This window comes from Phaethon aethereus (genome assembly GCF_964289735.1).
Source record: "Phaethon aethereus genome assembly, chromosome: 8".
NCBI classification, from domain to species: Eukaryota; Metazoa; Chordata; class Aves; order Phaethontiformes; family Phaethontidae; genus Phaethon; species Phaethon aethereus.
Window position 1 is genome coordinate 8,075,158 of NC_138584.1, and position 13,646 is coordinate 8,088,803.

The 13,646-nt window shown below is 58.7% G+C and overlaps 2 protein-coding genes across 2 annotated transcripts; both read left to right on the forward strand.

Moving 5' to 3' along the window:
- Nucleotides 1–384: 384 nt before the first annotated feature.
- LOC309407261 (flavin-containing monooxygenase 5-like) lies at nt 385–5,200 on the forward strand (the record flags this gene model as incomplete). The annotated part of the gene is made up of 8 exons (XM_082002739.1): nt 385–899; nt 2,060–2,248; nt 2,329–2,491; nt 3,182–3,324; nt 3,578–3,777; nt 3,926–4,275; nt 4,687–4,759; nt 4,843–5,200. The coding sequence occupies exons 1-8, from the start codon at nt 765–767 to the stop codon at nt 5,198–5,200; spliced, it is 1,611 nt and encodes a 536-aa protein (XP_081858865.1). The 5' UTR covers nt 385–764.
- Nucleotides 5,201–8,922: 3,722 nt separating this feature from the next.
- Nucleotides 8,923–13,510, forward strand: PRKAB2 (protein kinase AMP-activated non-catalytic subunit beta 2; the record flags this gene model as incomplete). Its single annotated transcript, XM_082002655.1, has 7 exons — nt 8,923–9,084; nt 9,324–9,490; nt 10,337–10,430; nt 11,016–11,136; nt 12,368–12,501; nt 12,814–12,882; nt 13,370–13,510. The coding sequence occupies 7 exons, from the start codon at nt 8,923–8,925 to the stop codon at nt 13,445–13,447; spliced, it is 825 nt and encodes a 274-aa protein (XP_081858781.1). The 3' UTR covers nt 13,448–13,510.
- Between the last annotated feature and the right edge of the window lie 136 nt (nt 13,511–13,646).

Here is a 13,646-nt window from a genome sequence, read left to right on the forward strand (position 1 = left end):
GACTTCCTAACGGGATAAATGCGTTAAACAGAGCCAGGCGTCCGTCCCGTTCCTGACACCACCGCAGGCCCCTGCGTGCCAGGGGGACGCGCACGCGTTTGAGGTTGGCCTCGTGCCAGCGGCACAGCTCCAGCTCCCTGGCAGCGTGGGCTGCACGCACGCATGCCTATGGACTTGTGTGTATCCACGGCAAAACAGCCTCGCCCAGGATGTGTGTCACCGGAGTGGGTCGCGGTGGTCACGGTGGCACGGCTCAGTGCCACCCTCATCACCCACACGCAGCCCCTCTGGAGGATGGCTGGGTGGGTTGGGGACCTGGGGTGGTGACAGGGGGTCCTGGCCACCACACACCAGGGCCACCAGTGCCCTGAGCATCCCCCCAGCTGCATTTTCCACACCACAACCTGGAGTTGGTGGAAGTCTGGAGCATGGCCACATCTCAGCCCCCGCACTCAGGAAGCCCCGTGGCAGCATAATATCGTTAAGCGCTTACAGAACATAATGAACCTCTTGCGGAGGGCGGGTGCGGGCAGGAGGTGTGGCATGACAGCAGGGGGAACCTGTAAATCATGTCTGGAAGAAACACATCTTGTGACACTTCATCTGACCTCGACTGCCCATGAGAAGCACAGGGACAGCCATCCCCGCCTGAGCAGCACTGCGTATTCCCCCGGTGTGATCCACCAGGCTCCACAGGCCCCCAAGCGTGTTTCGCCCCCGGCTGAGGCTTCCCCAGCATCCCTGCCACCACCACGCTGCGGGACATGGCTGCCCGGCGAGTAGCCATCATCGGGGCCGGGGCCTCTGGCCTGTGTGCCCTGAAATGCTGCCTGGATGAGGGCCTGGTACCTACCTGCTTCGAGAGGAGCGGGGACATCGGGGGGCTCTGGCGCTTCGAGGTAAGCCCCAGTCCGTGCCAGCCTGCCCCGCAGCAGGAGCACGGACGGTATTGGGATCGGTTGTTGGCAGCTCACGAAGAACCACTCCCCTGCTTTGCATGTGTGCAGCCGACGGGTTTCCAAGGAAAACCACAGAAAAGAAAAACTGCAGCAAGAGGTTCCCGTGGTGCCAGCTGGTGTGCCGGCCACATGGGAGCCTTCTCCGTCCCACCAGCAGCAGGACAGACCCTCCCCAAGGACCTTATCCCAAGGCCCACTCCCCCAGCTCAGCCTTCCCCTTTCCCATCCCTCCCCTCCCAGTCCCATCCATGCCTTCCCCAGCTGTTGCTCTTGGCTCCCTCCAGCCCTTTCCCACCCACCCTGGTCCCACCTGAACCCCGCTGGCTGTCCCAGTCCCTGTCCTGCCCAGCCCTTCCCTGGAAGTCCCGGTTGCTCCTCTCCCTTCTGTGCAGCTCACCCACGCAGAGGCACTGAGCACTGCCTCGTCTGTGCCTTGGCTCTCCCTGCCTCGGGGGAAGCCCCGGAGCTCGCTTCTGTCCCCACCTGATGAGGCTGCTGACTTTTCTCCCGGGCACCCACCGACAAGAAGACAAGCCTTCCCACCGAGCCCTGATACATGGGTGGGAGAGCCCAGCAGCGGACACACCGCACCATGCCAGCATGGGGGGTGGGGTGGCTTGGTTACAGTCCGCTGGTTCTGCCCATGGCGGGTCAGAAATGGGGCTGGTGTAGCAGAGCCAGGGCAGCAGCACCCTGCTGCCGGGGCAGAGACCTGGCGAGCAGGAATGGCCATGCAGCTGGAAGTGCCGGACCTGGCTCAGCAACTGGCAAGACCTGATGTGGCAACTGGGGCAATGGCACCACGGGCAGCTTTGTGAACATACCGCCTCATCGGGGCCAGGGTAGGAGCAGGGAAACTGAGGAGCAAGTCCCCCATGACCCGCTGTCACCACTGCACGGCCCCCACCAACCCAGAGCTTCCTCTTCCCTGTTTTGTGGCGTGGGTGGTCGCATCCGCAGGAGGGTGCTGAGCGCAGGGACAGGTGCTACAACTATCTGTGGCTTAATCCTGCACCCACAAGCATGGTGAGGTGCCAGGCAGGGCAGGCAGGCAGCCCTGGGGTCCCTGGCCAGTGCCGAGCCATGCCCCGCTCCCGCAGGAGTGCCCCGAGGAGGGCCGCGCCAGCATCTACCGCTCCGTCATCATCAACACCTCCAAGGAGATGATGTGCTTCAGCGACTTCCCCATCCCCGAGGACTTCCCCAACTACATGCACAACTCCAAGATCATGGAGTACTTCCGCATGTACGCCCGGCACTTCGACCTGCTCCGCCACGTCCGCTTCAGGGTGAGAGCCGGGGGGCCAGGGGGTGGTGGCAGTGGGGCCGGGGGGTGCAGGGTGCTGATGCCCGCTCCCCCTGTGCCCAGACCAGCGTGTGCCGCATGTCCAAGCGCCCCGACTTCGCTGCCACGGGCCAGTGGGAGGTGGTGACGGAGAATGAGGGGAAGCAGGAGGCGGCTGTCTTCGACGCCGTGCTGGTGTGCACCGGGCACCACACCGAGGCTCACCTCCCGCTGAGCACCTTCCCAGGTACTGCCCCCATGGATTGACACACCAGGTGGGATTGCATGAGCATGCTGCTATCCTACCCATCTTGGTGGTCTGTCCTTGGTGGCTTTTTCCATGCCATCAGCGCCTGACCAAAGTGCCTGCTGGCATGTGCCACCACTGCTAACTCACCTCTCCCACCAGAGACAGACTCACCGAGCAGGTGGCCACACTTCCCGCTAGGCTCTCCAGCTCCCCAGCAAGGCTTGAGAGCTCCGTGCTGGTGGTGGCCTTCTCCTCAGGGTGATAGGCAAAAATGCCTGGAGGGCTTTCAGCTGTGGAGACCCTCTTTGGGTGGAAAACAGGCTGGACCAGACCGTCAACAGGGTCTGGCCAGATGGCACAGATCCCAGCTGATCCTCTGCCTCCCAAAGCGTGGCATTGGGCGGGAACTGCAGGAGGATTTTGGGATGGGAGCACAGAGGTCGCCAGTCCAAGTCCTGCTCCAAGTGAGGCCAGCCCCAAAGCCTTAGTAGGATGCTCAGGACCACACTGAGCATCTCCCAGGCTGGAGATGCCACTGCCTCTCTGGGCACCAACCCAGGGCTGCATCGCTCCCCTTGGTCATGCTGATCCCAGCCTGTTCCCAAAACACACCATCAGTCTAAGCAGGGGGACAGCCCAACCCCTGCCCCATGTCCCTGCCTGGTATGACTTAGCTCTCTCTTCCAGGGCTGGAAAAGTTTGACGGCTGGTACCTGCACAGCCGGGACTACAAGAGCCCACAGACCTTTTGGGGGAAACGGGTGGTTGTGGTTGGCACCGGGAATTCAGGCATCGACATCGCGGTGGAGCTGAGCCACGCAGCCAAGCAGGTGTGCTGTGAGAGCTGCCGGGGCTGGGGTGCTTGTTATTTGGACCCCAGAGGGCACTAAGCAACCCTCCACCACCCCCTGCGGGCTCTCCTCCCTCCAGCACCCAGCCATGAGCACCCCATCTCCTCTCAATGGGGGTGCCTGTTGTGGTCCCAGCAGCTGTGCTGGCATCCCTGTCTGAGGAGCACAGCGGGGCCCCAGCCTGGTCCTGAGGATGCTGCCATGCTGCCACCTCTCCTCTCCTTCCTCCCACGTCTTCCTCAGCACCAAGCGCGGGACCTGGGTGATGCGCCGGCTGGCGGATGGCGGGTACCCCTTCGACTTCTCCTACATCAGCCGCTTCCTAGAGCTCCTCCACAGCCTGCTGCCCCACAGTGCCAGCAGCTTTTTCCTGGAGAGGAAGCTGAATGCCCACTTCGACCACACGCTCTATGGCCTGAAGCCCCAGCACCGGTGAGCACCCAGCGGCACGCTGGGTACCTTCCCCACTGGCGATGAACATCCCTGGGGATGAGCATCCCTGGGGATGAGCATCCTTGGAGCAGGACAGGGAGCAAAGACACCCCACCCCAGCACCCTGATGGCTCCTTGTGCGTTCCAGGGTCCTCGACCAGCACCCAACCATCAACGACGACCTGCCCAACCGCATCATTTCAGGCAGAGTGCTGGTGAAGCCGAACGTCCAGGAGTTCACCGAGACATCTGCCATCTTCGAGGACGGCACCAGGGAAGACATCGATGCCGTGGTCTTTGCCACAGGATACAGCTTCTCCTTCCCCTTCCTTGAAGGCTATGTGAAGGTGGTGGAGAACCAGATCCCCCTCTACAAATTCATGTTCCCCCCCGACCTGGAGAAGCCAACGCTGGCTTTCATTGGCCTCATCCAGCCCCTGGGTGCCATCATGCCCATCTCCGAGCTTCAGTGTCGCTGGGCCACCCGTGTCTTCAAGGGTAAGCAAGGCAGATTGGGGGGATGCAGTCAGGCTCCCCCGGCCACAGCAAGGCCAAGTTGTTCAGCTGGTAGCATCCCCTCACACGCGACCTCCCTCCACTCACCTTTTTATCCTACTTTTGCTTCTTCAAGGGGACAAAAACCAGCACTGAATTTTGCAATGAGCCTCGCACTCACCTTCTATCGTGTGGGCTACTAACAGGTCCTGTTGCCTGCAAACCGCCTTCTCCCTTTCCTTTCCTGTTGTTACTTTCTTTGCCTGTGCCTCCCACTTTGCTCCTGACACGGTGGCACATCCCTGAAGCCCCAAAGACTTCCATGTGCAAGCAGAGGCCAGGTTGGGCTGCAGAGCCAGCCAGACCACAGCAGGAGCACAGCCCTCCCTGCAGCTACAGCCTCTTCTTCCCCAGGGCTGCAGGACCTGCCACCATCTGCCGACATGCTGGCTGACATCATGCAAACCAAGGAGAAGATGGCCAAGCGGTAAGGACCCGGTGCAGGCATCGCCCCTGCCACTGTTACCCCCATGCTCACGTGCCAAACCCACCTGCCCTCCCTGCTCGCAGGTACGTAAAGAGCCAGCGGCACACCATCCAGGTGGATTACATCCCCTACATGGATGAGCTCGCCTGCCAGGTGGGGGTCAAGCCCAACCTGTTCGCCCTCTTCCTCACCGACCCCAAGCTGGCGCTGGAAGTGGCCTTCGGGCCCTGCACGCCGTACCAGTACCGCCTGCGGGGCCCGGGCAAGTGGGCAGGCGCCAGGGAGGCCATCCTCACCCAGCGGCAGCGTGTGGTCAGGCCCCTGCAAACCAGAGCCAGGGACCGTCCTGCCCACTCCAGCACCATGCCCCACATCTTCGAGGTCTTCTTCAGCATCGGTTTAATTGTGGCCACACTTGTCTATGTCTCACTCTCTCGTTAACACAAAACAAAGAAAATGGCAAGTCCTCCTGGAATTCTTCCTTTCCTTTGGGTCTGGGTGTTTCTGTAGTCTCTTGCTAGGTCTGCCACCGTGTCAGGAGGCACGGATGAAGTTGGTTCCTTAAAGACGCAGCTTGGTCTGTCTCCCCTTCCTGCTGTGCTGGCGCCACACCAGGCCACACACGCCCCACACCGGGGCTGCTCTGAGGACAGGGATCACCCTCCTTCCCTAAGTCCTGGCTTGGCAGCTCCGCAAGCTCTACCCGTGTGTTAGGTCGGCACAGAGGCAGTGGGGAAACCAGGAACTTGCCTGGCCAGGAGACCTCGGGAAACAGGCAATAAAGCTTGTCCCTGCACTGAGGGGACCAGGGACCATGCTGTGTGGGCTGTCTCAGTCTCCGGTGTCCATCCTGAGGCGTCTGTCCTGCTCACACAGGGCCATGGGCAGCACCCTGGCCACTTGCACCCCACTGCTGGCCTGCTCACAGCCAGCCCGCCTCCCGGCCCACCCCACAGCCATCTCGCCCACCCCGCAGCCTCGCAGCCCAGCCCCACAGCCATCCCTGACCCCTTCCCCACCAACACCGGACCCCAGCCCTAGACCTGCCCTCAATCGACATGGCCGCCTGCCGGCGGCGGCGCGGCTAAAGCCGCGCGGCTCTCAGCCGGCATGCCCACGCGCCAGGCCCGCCGTCCTTTACAACAATGGGCGAAGCTGCCCTCAAAAAACATGGCGGCTGCCCGGCAGCAGGGAAGCGGGTCCGCGGCGCGGGGGGGGCGCGGCCATAGAGCGGCGCGCGGGGGCGGGCCAGAGCGCCCCGCAGAGGCTGGCGGTGGCGGTGGGGGGTGTCGCCATTTTGGACGGAGGCGGAGAGCGGGGCGGCGGCGGCCAGGTGGGGCCGCGGTCGGGGCCGGGCCGGGCCCCGCGGCGGGGCCGGGGGGTGACGGCGGAGTGTCACGGCCGGACAGGCCGCGGGTGGGTGGGTGGCAGGCAGCTGGCCGGGCGTTGCTTGGCCGGGCGCTGCTGCGGGAGATGGTTGGGTGAGGCTTGTCTGGGCGTCCCCACGGGTCACAGCGTCTCCACGGGTGACACTGCGGTGGTAACGGTGGCCCGGAACCCTCCTTTGTCGCTGACCCCAGCCGTGCCCTGCAGCTGGCTCAGAGCCCCTCAGGAGGGCCCTGTCCCTTGCCGGTGCAGCCCGCTTCTCCTCAGGGCCATGGCAGACGTCGCTTCACCCTGGCCTGGTGGGGAAGGGGAGTGGGCGGCCGTGGGCCGAGCATGCCGCGACAGCCTTGCCACTGCCACTGCTTTGCAGAGCCTTCGTCCCAGCCGTGCCCGCTTGGCATGAATCTGGAGGAGGGAGGCTTTCCTCTCCCCAGTTTACCAGCTCATGCCCTTAACCACACGGCTGAGCTCTGGTTCCCTTCTCCAAAAGAGGGAAGCAGGAGAGCCCGAGCGGATCAGGCTCCCCTGGGTAACTCCAGTACCAGGAGGTGTCAGCCGAGCAGGCTGCAGGCAACGAAGGGTGCTGAACAGAGACCCATGCCTCCAAAATAAACACTTTCAGGCTGGCTGCCAGTGTTTCCCAGTGCGGGTCACTGGCCGGGTGGGAGAGGCAGCAAGCATGACACATTTCAGGGGGAACTGGTGTATTTTGCATGCCATTTTTAGAAGCAAAGTGGGGAGGTGGGGCTGGTTGAAACCGAAGGGGTTTTGTGATCCAGCCGGCAGGCACCCACCTTACTACAGACTGCAGCGGGCAGCGGCTTGCTGCCAAACGGAGAGCAGATGCACCGAGATGCTGCGGAGGTTTGCTTGGGCTTTGGTATGGGCAGCATTTCCATCGGTGACTTGGGCATACTTGTGTCACACCATCAGAGCATGCTGTGCTACAAGGACTTGTCTGATTGCAGGAGGGTTTGAACTGTAAAAGTTAATACAGTAACGCCAAGTACCACAGGCTGTGCTCACAGGGCTCACTGTCCCAGCACAGCAGGGTGCCTGTGTACATGATGCAAAAGGTGAGGTGGTCTTGTCTGTGTGGGGTTTCAGATGGCACATGCTGGAAGGGAGCCACTGCTTGGGAGAAACCTCAGGAGGCATTTGGAGAATGAGACCTGTAAGGGACCTCCCCAGCCAGAGGGTCTGGATTCCTTTTAGAGAAGAGAACGGGAAGCTTTCACATCTGTTAACACCTGCATGTATCTCTCAGGTCTGCCTTAGTATAAGAGGATGTTCAGCCTTTCCTACCTTCCTCCCCGTAGATGAGAAATAAGGGACCCTTAGCAGAGATACTGGTGAAGAAGCTCCTCAACAGCAAGTCGAGCACAGAGGCAGGTTTTGTGAGGAGCTGGCTGAACCTCCTCCAGGGCAGAGGGGGAAGATGTCAGAGCAAGTAGTGCAGCTCATCTGACCTGGATCTTCAGGTACTCCTGATCCTTACTGAGAGGGCGTGGGGTTATGGGTTAGCTGCCTTCTCAAGCTGCCTTTTAGCCCTCAGGATTTAAGAAATGCTTTAGTAATTGCTCCATAATGTTCTAAAGCCTGGCTTTGGCTGGCAGCCTTGCCTGGCACCCTTCATACAACTTGATCTTCTAAACAAACCCCCAAATGTTGCAACTAAGTGCATGAAGCAAGGCTGGCTATCCTCTTGCCTTGTCCTGCAGAGCCCATGATCAGCACGGTAAGCTGAAAGCTGCAAAATAAGCCCGAGAAGGGGGCAGGAACCCAGATCCATCTCAGCTGCTGGAAACTGGGGAAAGCCTGAGGAGTTCCATGTAGGTTGTGGTGGCTTTGTTGTTTGTTCTGAGAGGTGTGTAGTTGTTCATGGCTTGGTGCTGTATGGCCAGTTCTTCTGCTTTGCTTTCTCTGAACTGGGTGAGATCGGGGATGTTGGCCTATCTCCAGCTGCAGAGCAGCACTGAGGTGGCTGGGAATCCCCTTCCCTTGTTGTGTGCCTCCGGATGGCTGGGCAGATGCCGGAGCACACGGGGTGGTGCTGCTGGTTAGGGTTGCAACAAGTGGACCTCCTCGCTGCGCTGTGCTGCAGCTGACAGGGTGGCTTGCCTGGTGAATGCTGTCAAGAGCTGAGCTTTTTGCAGACACCATGGCATTAGTCCCACGCCTTGGCCAAGCTCCAGATTGGGCAATTCCACTCAGACACTTTAAATGCTCGCTGTCGTCTTTGCCAGGCATAAGGCTCCGCTCTTCTGCCCGCAAGCTCTTGGAGACTTGTTGGGAGTTGTTGAACAGCTGCTACTTTCACTCTTCGGCTGTTTTCTTGCTGGATGTAGGGGATTTGTCTGTAAAGCCTGACTGTGGGACTGTGAAAGAGGCTCTGTTAACGCCAAGCAATTGATTTACCAATAAAGGTTGACTTTATTTTTCCCATCAGCCCCTCTACTATTCTGACTGCTGAGGGCTTGTGTGGGATGCAGCGTAACTAGTATCAGTTTTGGAGTATAACAATTACCAGCATAACTGGAGTGATGGTTTATAAGGATATGGCTATAATTAGGTCAAGCTGTCTTGTTTGTTAAATTCCCCTTCAGCTCCCAAACTTGGCAGTGGGAATGAACTTTGGGCCTTTTTTAGGATTGCTGTCAGTCTCCCCTGGCAAAGAGCGCTGGGAAACAGCGCCTTTGCTCCTCTCCTTGCTGCCAGAGCCTGTGGGCACAGGCACACTGCTGTCCTCTGTCTCTCACAGGGGCTGTTGAGCTGTCATGGGGAACACCACCAGTGAGCGAGTGTCTGGGGAGCGCCATGGCTCCAAGTCCCACCGCTCGGATAGCTCCGGTGCCCCCCACCCCGCCAAGGAGCACCCGCACAAGATCATGGTGGGCAGCACCGACGACCCCAGTGTTTTCAGCTCCCATGACTCCAAGGTAGGGGCTGGCTGCTGCCTTCCCTGTCCTGACCTCTGGGGCCCTGGCTGGGGCTTCAGCTCACTGGTGGTGTGGGGCTGTGCTCCCAGCCATGAGAGGGGTCTGTGGAGAGCTGGGAGGCTGGAGGAGCTCTGCAATGCTCTTGTCTGGGCTGTGCAGGTGGGCTGGTAGAGGCCAGGGGGAAGTAAATGTGGTCCCAGTTGTCTCTGTCTCAGTAAGGCTCTGGTTTTTTTGCTCAGATTCCGGGGGACAAGGAGTTTGTGTCGTGGCAGCCAGATCTGGAGGAGTCAGTGAAACCATCCCAACAGGCTCGTCCCACTGTCATCCGCTGGGCCGATGGAGGCAAAGAGGTCTTCATCTCCGGATCTTTCAACAACTGGAGCACCAAGATCCCGCTCATCAAGAGGTAGCCAGTGTCTCAGGTCACTCTGTGTTCTCCTCCACTCCATCGCAGAGTGTTTTCCCTTCTCTGTGCTGGTTGCTGTTCCCTTTGCTCACCTGGCTTTTCTCAGGTCACCCAAATATATAGTCAGCTTCTTCCATAGGTGGTGGGAAGTTGTGAAACAGAGGGACAGGACAGGATGGGCCACTTTGCTTGCCCAGCTGGATGTCACGCAGCACCTAGCCCTGCGGCAGTCCCCTGGAAGCTGTCAGCTCTTCCCTTGGCTGTGTCCTTACCCCATGCCTAGTTGCGTTACTGCCAGTGAGGGTTGTTTATTTGTCTCTCACGTGCCTTCCTGCCCTAATGATGTTATGGCTCTTCAGCAGTACATCTGTGATTTCTGTGGAAACAGCGTGTGGGACTCTGGGCATAATCCCAGCAGATCATCTGGAATGGGTTTATTTTAATTGCAAGCTTAACAGAGCTGCTACACTTGCTGCCCCTGTCCTGCAGTGCCAGCATGGAGTTAGATGTGTTGCCCATGCAACCTCTCCAGTGTGTCTTGCACAGGGTGTCTGTCACACTGATTTCCCTGGGCACACAGGGCAGGTCTGCAAGCTGGACTGCCTCCTGTGCTCCTTGTGGCTGGACTCCTAGTGGTTTGAGCCACGCTAGCGCTCTGAACACTCGCGCCTGTTGTGTCCGTGCCTCAGATCACTGACGATGAGCAAGCCTAACCTTGCATGAAGGTGTTGGGGTAGAGGGGCTGGGCTCTATGTGAACAAGTGCTGTTTTCTGGGACCCCATTGACAAGCAGCATCCAGAGTATAAACAGGGTAATGCTGTTGCATGTCTGTTCTCTCTACACAGCCACAATGACTTTGTTGCTATCCTGGACCTCCCAGAAGGAGAGCACCAGTACAAATTTTTTGTGGACGGCCAGTGGGTCCATGACCCATCTGAGGTAACACTCAAAGCTTTATCCCTGCAGATCTTGTCTTCTTCAGGGGACTAGACATGATGTAATTGAAGCAGAGAGGGAACAGGAAGAGCAGAGGGTATCTGCCAAAACAAAAGGGGCACCTCCATCCCATGAGTTCTTTTAGAGGTTGGTTCCTCTGAGCTTAGACATACTGTATGGGCGATAGTCAGGGAGGTACTGAGGGGCAGGGAAACACCAGAAGGTCTTTAAACCCCATTCAGAATTGGCTACATGGGAAGATGGGCCATGGGGTCAGCACTCCTTGCAGGTTCTCCTCCAAACTGAATCCCATGGTAGCTACATGGGAAGGAGAGGACACTTAGCCATTGGCATGTAACAGGATGGAGCATGAAAATAGGAGGTGATATAGGAGCCTGGGAGTAAAGGGAAATCCTCTCAGGGTAAACAGCAGAGATCTGCAAGCATAGAGCAGAGCTAAACACTGGTCACCTGTGCTCTGAGTTAATGGCACAGCAAAAACAGCTTGGGCTAGGAGGATCTAGGAAGCATTGAGTGTGCTTCAATTGGAGGTGAACATAGGAAGACGCTTACCTCAGTTCTCTCCAGCCTGTGGTCACCAGCCAGATGGGGACAATTAACAACCTGATTCATGTCAAGAAGTCTGACTTCGAGGTGTTCGATGCTTTGAAGGTGGATTCTCTGGAGAGCTCAGAAACCTCAGGTCGGGGTGAGTTTTTGTGGCATTACAGCTTTGCATGTGCTATTTTCCACCTCCTCTGCTCTAAGACTCACTGCTCTGGGGGCGAACAGACTCCCTGAGCAGAAGTGTGGGCCTGCACCTGGGAAGAGTAGTGTTTGTCAGTGTGTCCTCAGCAGCCCACAGCTGAGGCCTTGTCCCGATGGAGGGGCTGTGCTGGTGTAACTTGTTCTGTGCTAGCACCGTCCCAGAGCAAGGTCAGAGCCGGTGCATGGCTGAGGCAGCCATTTCAGACTGGTGAACGCCGGGAACATCACCCATTTCTGTCTGCTCAACTGTGAGTAAGTCATCTGATCTGGGCTACAACCTAGGCGAGAGCAAGCTCCAGGTTATTTTCAGCAGCCGCTCTTCGTTTTCATGCCAAGGTAATTTGTACTAGTGCTAGCACATCAGAAACCTTCCTCTCCACTTGTGTTACAGCAGCAGGTTAGGTTACCACGCGGACACCAGCAGTGCTGGCTCAGTGTGTGAGTCTGGCAGGTAGCTCAGTTGTGTTTCAGTCCAGGGTGCTCTGAGTGCAGCTTGCTGTCCCTGGTACAAACCCCATCTCAGATATAGCCTCAGCTCCACATCCTTGCAGGAGATAGATACTTAGCTGGAAAGAAGCCAGCAAGCATCAGGAGCTCCAGGGAGGTGGAGCCCTTCTGGGTGCTGGCTGTTCCAAAACAATCAGGTCAGATGTGGTTGGGAGATACAGCCAGTTCAGCTTCCAGTGACCACAAGCTCCCATGGTCCCTCACAGGAGCTGAGCAGCTGCTCAATCTGGACTTCCCATCTGCCCTTTCAGGGACCTCCTTGTCAGGCAGTTCTGCAGCAGCAGGAGCATGCAGGCGTGCTGCTTGCTGTGCCTCTGCTGCAAAGGGTACAGCTCTAGGGCAAGCCGTCTGCTTGCTACAGGGGGAGGGACCCAGCTGTGCTGACAGCTGTGTGCAGGGGCCTTGGGGTGGATACCACAGGGTGCTTGTTTTGTGTCAGTGCATGTACCAGCTTACAGCCCTGCTTGGAAACACCCAGGGCTTGCCTGGCTGCTTATTCTGCTGTGAAAAGGCTGAGCTGTTGCTATAGGATTCATGGCCATGGCTCATGGAAGATGTTTGTGCCTGAAACACCCTGCTGGGTCCTTCTCAGCCTCTTGGGAGCTGCTCTGTGCTTGCCAGTCCTGCTTTAGCCATTTCATGTCTCCTCCATCTCTTCTCTTTAGACTTATCAAGCTCACCACCTGGTCCTTATAGCCAAGAGATGTACGTATACCGGCCGGAGGAGCGCTTCAAATCCCCACCCATTCTCCCACCTCACCTCCTCCAGGTTATCCTCAACAAGGACACCAATATCTCGGTGGGTACCAGCATACTGCCTGCACACGGAGCAATGCTGGGGTTGGAAGGGGAGTCCTGTCTGCAGGGAGCTTGGTCTCTCCTTGGCTGGGGCCTGGCCCTTGGTATTTCCTGGGAAAAGCATCACTTTTCCCATTAACCATGCTGGTTTGGCCCCTTGCTCAGCCTGGTGCTTAGCTGGGCTCTATTCCTGTTTAGAACAGCCAGAGACACCAGCAGCTCAGGTGACTGCCTGAGATAGCAGCTGCCTGTGATGGCTGGGGCTGTGGGGTCAGGGCTCTGCTGTTCCCCTGTGACACTCCTCTTCTCCTAGTGTGACCCAGCACTGCTGCCCGAACCCAACCACGTCATGCTCAATCACCTCTACGCGCTCTCCATCAAGGTAAGGGCATGTCCCGCGAGGCCACTGGTGAGGGAAGACGAGCTGCCATGGCTCCCAGGAGCCTGCAGCACCTGCAGGGAGCAGAACTTGGACAGCCGGGTGGTGGAGACGGTGGTGCGGGGATGGGAGGACCCACATGAGGACAGCTTGGCTGCCTGGTGGCACATGCAGGAGCGTAGGTTATGGTCTCCTCATGGCCCCCAGTTCCCTGTAGCTGCCTCACCACAGCATGGTGGAGCTGGGCAGCCCTGGGCTCTCCTGTTGCATCCCAGACCCTTCCATTGCTCTGCCCTGGCTCCCTGTTGTGGGTGTTGGACCTGTCTCATGGCTATGAGGCTCAGAACAGCAGGGATGGGCTGGGGCTGCCCCCAAGCCCACAGAACCCTCTTCCCCATCGCTGCCTTGGGGGTGCCCTGCTGCCGGGTGGGCGCAGCCTGGCTGCACTGAGCTCTCCCACCAGCTCCCGCTGACGCTGTGCCTCTCTCAGGATGGCGTAATGGTGCTCAGTGCCACACACCGCTACAAGAAGAAGTACGTCACCACACTGCTGTACAAGCCCATCTGAGCCGGGGCCTCACTTGTCCCCCACGCAGGACACGAAACGCCGCTTTGTCTGCACACACTGGGCCACAGGACTGTGTGAGAACTGGCCGCTGGCTCCAGCCTTGAACCTGGCAGGGGCACAGGCCCCAGCGATCAGCCCAAGGCCACTGGGGCCTGTGACACTGTCGCATCCTACTGGTGTGGTTTGATTTAACCCTTGG